Below are 10,287 nucleotides of genomic sequence, written 5' to 3'. Positions count from 1 at the left end.
AATAAAAGGATGTGCATCATTCCCTTTTCTCAAAACAGTCAGTGTTGTTAGTGAAGTTAAGCAGATAAATACTAGGAACTAGAGACAGTTTATAGGCTAAGCACTCATCATTCCTGTATTCACATTAAGTAATTTCCTGGAAAAGTTATACCAAGAAACAGATTTCTGATGAAGACTAGTAAATACATAAAATAAACAAAATAGACTACTTTACATGAAAAATATTAGCTATTTAAATAAAATATTTAGACCATAAAGCATTGTTCTATTATATCATATAGGAAAAATAAATACGAAATAAAAGAATGTATTCATCATCATTCAACGTCTGTTGTCAATGCTGGCATGGGTTGGACGGTTTGACCAGGGCTGGTAAGCTGATTTGGCATGGTTTTCTATGGCTGAATGCCCTTCCTAACACCAACCACTCAGAGTGTTCAATGGGTGCCTTTATATGTCACTGGCACGGGTGCCATTTGCATGACACCAGTATCTGCCACAACTGCAATTTTGCTCGGCTTGATGGGTCTTCTTCTCAAGCACAACACAATGCCAAAGGTTTCAGTCATTGCCTCCATGAGGCCCAACACTTGAAAGGAAAATAATAAAAAGAAAAGCCCAGTTCACATTTTCTTTTTAACCTAAATTACCAACTGTATCAAATACTTACAATCATTATCAATATGAATTTCAAGGTAATAATAATATATATTCAATTCATACTGAGAAATTCTTTAAGTTTCAATGTATTAAAATGGATATATTGTTTACAATTTTAAATAAAAGGTATCAATCATTTGCACAGCACATCAATTTTTTTTTATTTTTTTATTTATGTACATGTATCTGTAGTTTAGTAGAGCATTCTGAACAATAGCGTCTTCAAGAAATAGCATTAACAAATTAACTCTAGACGCTAGCAACAAGTAGTGGAGTTAATGATTTCTGTCTGCAAGGGAGAGAGGAGAGAGAGATTGGGGCAGGGGAAAGAAGACACATAGGTTAAATTATGTCCACTAAATATTGATCAAAACCTGCTGATACAATTCTCAACTCAAGTAGCTAAGAAGAAAAGGAGATCAATTCATATGTCCATAGTAACTGTTTTCTGATGTCTCGTTATTCATTATTTTTACCTTAAAATAATGCAATCATCCTGAAACTTAGAAATCCACACAATGTGTCATTGATAATAATAAAAGGACCTAATGGTAAACTGGGTACATTATCTACCATACATGATGTAGCGAGCCAAGAGGTTCTAATAGATTAAAACTGCACCTTTTGGAATGAAAGCAATCATTTTCTAAATAACCAATTCTGATTGTGTGTTTTGTTTCAGTCATTAGACTGGGGCCATGCTGGAGCACTGCTTTGAAGAACTTTTAGCCAAATGAATTGACTCTAGTATTTTTTTTTTCAAAGCCTGGTTTTTACTCTATCAGTCTCCAGTTGTCACGTGGTAGTGGGGGACAAGCACTGATGCACACACACACACACACACACACACACACACATGATGGGCTTCTTTCAGTTTCCATCCCTCAAATCAACTCACAAGGCTTTGGTTGGCTTGAGGTTATAGTAGAAGACACTGGCCCAAGGTGCCATGCAGTGTGACCGAACCCAGAATCATGCAGTTGGGAAGCAAGCTTCTTAGCACACAGCCATGCCTGCACCTAGAGGGAAGCAATACTGAATTTTTATCAAAAGCTAATGAAGAATTTTGGAGATGTGCTTGTCAGGTGACTTGATCTGAGACTGTGCTGAAACTAAAATGAATGCAACGTGAAAGACCTGTTAGCCATACAAAAACTGCTAACTTTACTTAGAATGTAATACAAAATGTAGTAGAGAATATTTGACTTTTTAGAAGGACAATTATAACTTAGGATATATTTCAATGTTGTTAGAAATCACTGATGATTAGAAAAGTATATAGAATTTTTGTGAATGAACAGAATGGAGTTATAAATTATTTGGAAAAGAATACTTAAGGAATGTATATGAGTAAGTAGTAAAATGAATATTTGAAATGTACTGATTAATTTTATACAGACAAATGTTTAATAAACGGAACAGATTAACAGAATACTTTACACTGTGAAAGTCCTAAATTCATTCAGGATAGCATATAAGTAATAATTCTTACCCAGAATATTTACCATCAAATTTTAAAATGAAAATGTTTTTAAAAAATCTGAATTTTGACAAAGTAATGAAAATAATCAAGTAAAAACTTACTATCTGACAAATATAATATACAAGAAAATAAATAACTGCAAAAATATTTTATTAACCCAGTAAAATGTTACTACTGAATATCATTGAACAGGATTAGTAAAAGTTATAATTTTTCTACTTTAGCATGGTTACAAAGTATTTTTTTTTTTTAACATTTAACTTAGTCCAAATCCTGTCAGACTTAGCTTTTTGTCTTGCCAAGTTCAATATAAGTACCATATATTTTCTAAGGAATGTTTCAATTGACTGTACAAACATGTGGTTTTGTGCCAATGTAAGGAATCATCATTATCACCATCATCATCATTATTAGTTACACTGAACAAACAATAGTGGCAATAGTCTTTTCACATGTATCTACTCTGAACTTTAGGAACCAAATTGAGTGAGGTTAATTTAATTAATGTCCAGTTAAATTTTCAAAGAAAACCTTAGAATTAAGGCATTTCACAAGGTTATATAGTACTGGGAAGAAGAGTTAGTTATGGTTTTACTACAGGGTCTATTGAGTACGGGACACAATTCATGATAACATAGAATGATAGTGAAGTAAAAGTTTTCTCGTTAAACAAACAGCTGTTCCATATGTAGGAGTACTATGTTCAGCTTGGTGGACATATACCTTGTTTAACATTAATAGCTGTTCAGGCTACAAATGTTTGCTTGTAATATCTCTCTCTAAATTAGAGACTCTCTAATTAGTCCGTGGTCTATTTTCTGCCAACCCATTTCTCACATCACATCTAACCCATTAAATTTATCAGTAAAATTATAGATACAGCTGTGAAAAACTTGCTAATAATAAGTACATTATCTACATCTTATTGATTTCAAGAAAGATGATAAAAAGCTATGCTGTTCATGCCATTCTCTAGCAATAAATGACAAACACAGACTTTGCTCACCAAAATAGATCACTATTCAAAAGTGCTCACAAGTGGAATCCATATCATTTCAACTCATGTTCAAATTCTAAAACTGAAAAGTTGTTTTCAAAATAGTTTAGTTAAAATCCAAACCAATTTTAAATGAAAAATTAAGTTTTTGAACACTGGTTTTTATTTGATATACACTAAATATATTTTGGTGATTATATACCCAAATATCAGTGGATTTTTAACTTTCAGTTCAAAGAGGCAACTGATTAAAAGAAAGTTGCTATACATCTGAAGATATATGTAATATAAAGCTAGATATTCATACAGAATTTGATTCCAGATGAATCAAATTTTCCTCTAATTGTGTGTGTGTAAAATGTTCTCAGTGAAAATTACTCATCTTAGCAATATAAATTGTACAAATATAATCAATAAATTAGTAAAATGTTTTCAAAGTTTGTTCTATGTCATAATTTATGAGTGAGTGTGTTTGACACACAAAGACAGCTTGTTTGCTTTTTTTTTTACTCTTACCTAACTTTGAAGTAGATTTTCTATAAACAATTTTTCATAATAAATAGTAAGTTTTTTCAAAGCAGTGTTTTATTTGTTTCTTTTTTCCTCATAAATGAACAGTAAATGTATATATATATACTAAGCATAATATTTTAAAATCTATACTCCAATTTTCTTTATGCTAACATAATTTCAAGAGGAACAAACTAGTTTAATTCGGAAATTAATTCAATATGTACAAATACTATCTATTTGATGTTTGCAATTGGGTGGGCTACAATTTATCTCCAACAACTAAGCTTCAAAAATTTTAGCGCATCAACAATTAACCACACACCCACAACAGGCACAGACAGACAGATTGCAATTCCTAAATAACAATGTAAGACGGAGTTAAGAGACCATGGATATCACCTTCTTTTTAAGACATAAAAAAAAAAACCTGTCTAGCGACTTCAAGAATAGTGATAAATGGGCGTGAAAATAATGCAATTTATCATATAGACTTGAAGGTGTGTCTCACACAAGAGCACAGACTATATGTAAGTGTGTTGATACAAGAAAAAATTGTGCTAAAAAGAAAAGAGAGTACCCAATACAAGATGTAGAGTTTTATTAAATTTATTGGAAGCTGAAAATTTCCCAAACCGATACTCCGAGTCTCACGTTTCTGAAAACCGCGACTGCGTGTTTGTGAATACACGAATAAACTGAACGAAATAGTTTTTCATTTAAAGATGAGACACTGGGACCAAGATAAACAGAAACTCAGGGAAATGCAAATCAGGACAATCGCACAATGACAATAAAATGTGTAAAACAATCAAAGTTTGGGCCGAGTTATGACAAAAACAATTTTACATTTAACCGAAGGATAAATTCAATACTTTTTGTAGAGTACATATTTATTGTTATAGTGTTGACAATGACTTCGAAGTTTCAGCCTGCTTAGCCTTCACATATGCGCAGGCGTGCATGTGAGTGATAAAACTGTAAATACATGTACGAATGCAAAAAAAAAAAAAGAAATATTTCAGTCAGATGTCTAAGTAACAGTTGTTTGTATAGTCCCAAGTCAGCCTTGTACGAGCACAACTGTGATCAAAGAAGTAACAGCCGTGTCCATTCCGTTTCGTCCTCTCTTTTGTTTTTGTTTTCTTTCAGACATAATATAATTAAAATTATATATTATTCAGTGTGTCTTTCACTTTTTTTAAATATGGTTGTGTGGGACTTAAGGGATATTTAGCTGCTATTTCTAAAAGGTCGAACGACAGCGAAGCAACTACGTCGAAGACATTGAACAATCGGTTTCATGTTGCCTGCTGGTTCGCCTCAGATCAACCCCGATCGAAGGCGTTTCGGCTTCAAGTATTCTGTCATTTTCTGTGATAATAGTAACTATCTATGACTGTGTTATTCAACGTATCATTTCATTTCTAAGACAGTAAGGTGTGATCTGAAGATTTGGCTGCTATTATTAGCAGGCCGAGCACCCACGTAAAAGCTCCATTGTTGACTTGTTTTAATGTAAGGAATTGCAGCCACATTAGATATTTAGGGATATGTACAATGATTACATTCAGGGGTTAAATTTAAGTTATCAACACTTTCAAATAAATATATTACATATATTGAAACACTCAATAACTTTAACCATCAACCTAAAATCTGAAAACAAAAATCAAATTATATTTAACGTAACAGCTGGTATGTTACCTTTTTTCCCCCTAACTTTCAAAAAGGACATATTTAAAAAAAGGTGATGAAAATACAGAAAAAATATTAAGTGCATTTGTTTCTTTTTTTTTCCTAGACATAATGTACACATGTCTACGTAAAGTGCAGATTTCAAATCGAAACAGAATATTCCACAATAAATATTCAGATGAAGTGGCCAACACATGTAAAAGTTTGTAGGTTTTTTAAAAACATTTTTCTAATGTAAACATGAAAGAAAAATGTTTTGCAAAATGTGTAAACATTGACAAAAAAATTATTCTAATTTAGAATAAGCCAGAGAGTGGAAGTAGTCGATCGATTTCAATATGCTAGCAGTTATTACAGGTACTTATTTTATCGATATCGGCGCATTGAAAGGAAAACTTCAATGGGATTTGAAATCAGGAGGAGCGAAACTAAATTTCTGGCATGGTTCCCCCTTATCCGAAACGTTAAAAACCACTTTTCTTCTCAGTACACAAACTTATGAAAGTTTTGTGAACTTTTATTAGTTAAATCTAGTCTGGGATACTTGGGCCTTGGTTACCACCACCGCCCTAGGACATTACAAAGTAAAAAATTACTTTTTAAATAAAAGAAAGAAAACCTTGTTTATATTTACAAAGTGTTTCTAATTAGAAAAAAATCGCGATTGATTAAAAGGACCTGGTAGCCATATAATTCTGTTGACAAGAAAAATACAGACGCGACCAAAAACTTTGTGATGAGTAACACGTCATTTCTCATAAAAGGTAAACACGCAACTTTTCAAGCATTAGAAACATAAAAAATATATATATATATATATATAAATATCTACTCACCCTTCGTACTCTCCGGGCTAAACATTTCATCGTCTTTAGAAGGTACAGACATTTTAAAATTTTGTAAAAGAAATTAATTTTAAATATTTTTGAATGATTTTTCTTCTTTTTTTGTGCTTTATGTTATTTTTTTCCTGTCCGGACACTATGAAAGTTTATTCTACGTCTGCGGTAATTTTCGTCTGCGATGGCGGCCAGGTGAAAGCCAACACACACATGCAACTTGGTGAACAGGGGGAATTATGACGAGAGTTTATAAAGATAATTAAATTTATTTTAATTAATATATATCACAACATTTTAATTTTAAATAGTAATCGCTATAGGATTAAACAAAAATAATAAAGATTTTAAAATTATACTCTTACTTACTAAACGAGAATTGGAGTGTTGACGAGGTTTCATAATAGTTCAGTGAATGTCAACTAAAAACCGGCAACATGGCTATGGGAAGGAAAGGAAACGTAAGTTTTTAAGAAAATATTTATTTATAATCCGTTTCAACAATATAAATTAACATTTTAAATAAGTTTCGTAGTTAATTATAATTTGTGTTGATTTATTTTATCAGCTTTTGATCTCTATAACCTACCAAGTGGCTTCGCTTAGCTTCGAATCTCATGTGTAATGGTTCCGTTCACTTTCTTAACAACGTGATTCATTTTATTTTCTGAATTTATAAACACAAGCCTAAATGTTTTTCTTTTTTGTTCTTCCACAGACTTTATTACCATTCGCAAATTTATCCAGATAGATAAAAGATTGATTATATTTGTGTAACCGTTTTAAAATGAGCACTAAAAAGATTATTCAGTTATTTTGGCACCACAAATAACGAAATATCTGCAACTAGTTTTCAAGAGTAATCTCAACTCCCTCATACGTTTCGCTATATCTTCCTAGGTCTTTCAATAAATTTATTCAATGCATACACATATCATTACATCTACTATTTTTATTTGGAGTTCATATACTATTTCTGTGTCGAAGGATTCTGTCAGAGTATTATCCAAATAATAACAAAGTTTGGTTTCAAAACATTGAAATTATATGTTGTTTTAAACTATTATCCTCTAGAGAAGAGGTATTATTACTATCTGGTTTAATGTCAGAATCTAAACTCTATTTCTTCAAAACAAAAAAACCATTGAATTCTTCAATTAACAACTCAGCATATAACACTAGAACTAGTATTTTAAAAGGCACTAAGAATATTCATTATCATCACATGTTTAATAGCTTGCTGAATATTTAATAAAGAATATTTGCAACCAAACACTTGTTCAAAGCAGTATGTAACTAAGCCTGCTTCCCATGGCCTGTAAGCCTTTCATCTGCGATTTAGTACATCTCTTCCTACCGACTTAAGTCTAAACAGCTTTCTGGCAAACCAAGGAGATTCTGTTTAGATTTTAGTCGGCTTTGATTAAGCATTTCAGCCATAACTACCTTGTCCTTCGTATAATGTACACCGAGCTTGCCCAATATATTCGTTGAAGCGGTAGCATGTAATTTTGGTTAGTGTATAGTCTAACACCCAGTCACCAAAACAAAATTGAAAAAAAAAAAAACAGTCTAATAGGTTTTAAAAAATGTGTAGAAAACGAATATGAAAACAAAAGGCAATCCTTCGATATAACTCGACAAAACCAAAACAAACACTCGGCTGTTTCCGCGACGACTCAACAATTCACTTCGGATATCGAAGGATTGCCAAACAGAAATTTGCCTTTTTCTTTTTTTTTCTTTTTTGGTGACCGGGTGTTAAACTATATATTAACCGTAAGTTTGGTGAGATTTAGCTGTTATTTCTAGCAGTTCGAATAAATTAAACTGTTTAATGGGCAGAAGACAGATGCACTAAAAATTGGGATGCTCCTATAAGGTATCAAAGATGCAAATGGAACTATAAGAACTCTGTTTGATTTCATAAGATTATGCAGTAAATTTCTGATATATACCAATAACTGGGTATATTGTTAAAGATGTTATGTACTCTTAGAATTTTAGTCCATTTTGACTCAAATGGTCCTTATTAACATTAAACATAACTTGTGCACTACCTATTTTTCAAACGAAACTGTTATTTAATTATATTCTTTATTGCAGAATTCAATACTTACCAGAAATGTAGCATCAGTGGTGCTTTTCCCTGGCACAAACCCAAACTGCCTCTCATCTAGACTGACTCTCTCCCTAAATCTCCCTAAATAGTTGGGCTATGACCCTCTCCGTGACCTTCATTACCTGATCCAACAACTTGATACCTCTATAATTATTTGTATCTAAAGTGTCACCTTTACCTTTGTAGCAGTTGACTATTGTGCTGCTACACCAGTCATTGGGTATGACTCCTTCATGTATCACCTGGTTAACAATACGGGTGACTAGGCTATAGCCTACACCGCCAGATATTTTAAGCATCTCTGCGGTGATTCCTGATGGGCCAGGGGCTTTCCCTGTCTTCATACCCTTAATTGCTATATTGACCAAGGTACTGTCAATTCGAATAGCTGGTCCCTCTGTTGGGTTGGCATTCAGCAGACTCTCTTTCTCCTATTCATTCTCTTTATTTAGCAACCTTTCATAGTGGTGTCTCCAAACCTCTCTCTTTGCAGCCTTGTTTAATGCAAGTGAACTATTATCTAATATAAAGGACTGTGATACCTTCTAAGCATTCACCTGAAGCAAATGATAGTATGTTTAGCCTCAGTGCAGGTATCATACTGGATACCTTGGAGATGTTGATTAAAACCAATTTAGTTGTAACAGCTAACTTTGTTACAATTATTATGATTTTTTTAAAAAAATGTGTTTTATGTGTGTTAACTTTTGAAAACTTTTCCAGGTGCGGCTGCCGCCGGAGGTGAATCGGATATTATATATTCGAAATTTACCCTACAAAATCACAACTGAAGAAATGTATGATATATTTGGAAAATATGGAGCCATACGACAAATTAGACTGTAAGTACTTGTCTTCGTCAGAATCCTTTCTTAAGCAATTTTTTTTTTACTTGTAAGAAAAGCAATGATCTCAGTATGTGTTATGGTAGAATCCTAAACACCTCCACATGACTGAAGGTGGACTGATTACAATAAATAAGGACTGAGTTAACTGTCAAGGGAGTAGTTGATGGTGTTAGTTCGGCTGTGTCGGTTTACTGTGTTAGTTCAATGTGTGTTGGTTTATCAGTCAGTAGTTGAACAGTGAATAGTCGCTGCTGTTTTATTAGTGTTTGGTTTAGTCATTTCTGATTCCTGTTAGAGGTGAGTTACATTGTTGAAGGTTTCCTGTAATGGTGAACCTAATTGTTGAAGCTCATTGTTAAATCGTTGAATTGTTAGTTGCTGTTTTTCTTCCCCATTTATGGGTGAAGTAGGGGGTGAAAAAAGGGTGGAAAGCGAACTAGTCCCAGCTGGCAGCTATGCTTCAGCCACTGGAAGAAGTTTAACTGCAGACGTACTACAGTCTCGAGAAGTGAAGATGGAGAAAAAGAAGCTAAAGGAGTTTAACAGACTTATTGAAAAGGAGCGAACCAGATTGAGGTTGATCCCGCCACAAGATTTTGACAGCTAGCGTGATGAAGTGGACAGTGGTATATAGAACGCTGTCCACAGCAACGAAAAGAATTGAAATAGCTACTGTGGAAGCCATAGAAGAGTGTTTGAAAGAGGTAAAATGCCTCACAACATTCTATACCAGAGGGAAAAAGTATGGAACAGTTGAGGTACGGTTCGCGAGCGAACAAGAAGTGATAAACCACTCCACTGTGGTGCTAAGGATACCAGAGTGGGTACTTCTGCCGACTTAGTGTGGCAAACGAGTGGCCAGGGTAAGGATTGGCAGAGTACCCTCAGAGATTGAGGAGGTGTGGCCGGTGGCAGCCATTCTGTATAATATGGAGGAGGAAGCAAAAGTTTTAAAAGTAACGAGAATGAAAGAGGTAAAGTGGGGATACGGCCTCAAGGTGGCAATCCAAGTCAGTTTACAAGACTTACACAAGATAGTGGTGGATCAACTTATCTGTGATCTTACTGGTGGATCAACTTATCTGTGATCTTACTGGTGGATTAACTTATCTGTGATCTTACTGGTGGAT

At 33.5% G+C, this 10,287-nt stretch overlaps 2 protein-coding genes across 3 annotated transcripts in view; one reads left to right on the top strand and one right to left on the bottom strand.

Annotated features, from left to right (window-relative positions):
* LOC106876659 (tumor protein D52) overlaps positions 1 to 6,388 on the bottom strand; it is a 150,464-nt gene extending 144,076 nt beyond the window's left edge. For both annotated transcript variants that reach the window (XM_014925291.2, XM_014925294.2), the window contains exon 1: positions 6,185 to 6,388. In XM_014925291.2, coding sequence (XP_014780777.1) covers positions 6,185 to 6,236 — 52 coding nt within the window. In that variant the 5' untranslated portion in view covers positions 6,237 to 6,388. The remainder of the gene's footprint in view (positions 1 to 6,184) is intronic.
* An 87-nt stretch (positions 6,389 to 6,475) lies between these two features.
* Positions 6,476 to 10,287, top strand: part of LOC106876661 (splicing factor 3B subunit 6) — a 14,721-nt gene continuing 10,909 nt past the window's right edge. Inside the window, exons 1-2 of the mRNA XM_014925296.2 lie at positions 6,476 to 6,648; positions 9,033 to 9,151. Of these exons, the coding sequence (XP_014780782.1) occupies positions 6,625 to 6,648; positions 9,033 to 9,151 (143 nt within the window). The 5' untranslated portion in view covers positions 6,476 to 6,624. The remainder of the gene's footprint in view (positions 6,649 to 9,032; positions 9,152 to 10,287) is intronic.

The sequence above is a fragment of the Octopus bimaculoides genome, chromosome 3 (assembly GCF_001194135.2).
Source record: "Octopus bimaculoides isolate UCB-OBI-ISO-001 chromosome 3, ASM119413v2, whole genome shotgun sequence".
In the NCBI taxonomy this organism is placed as follows: Eukaryota; Metazoa; Mollusca; class Cephalopoda; order Octopoda; family Octopodidae; genus Octopus; species Octopus bimaculoides.
Note: the sequence above shows the minus strand (reverse complement) of the source record. Positions and strands in the feature narration are given on the sequence as shown.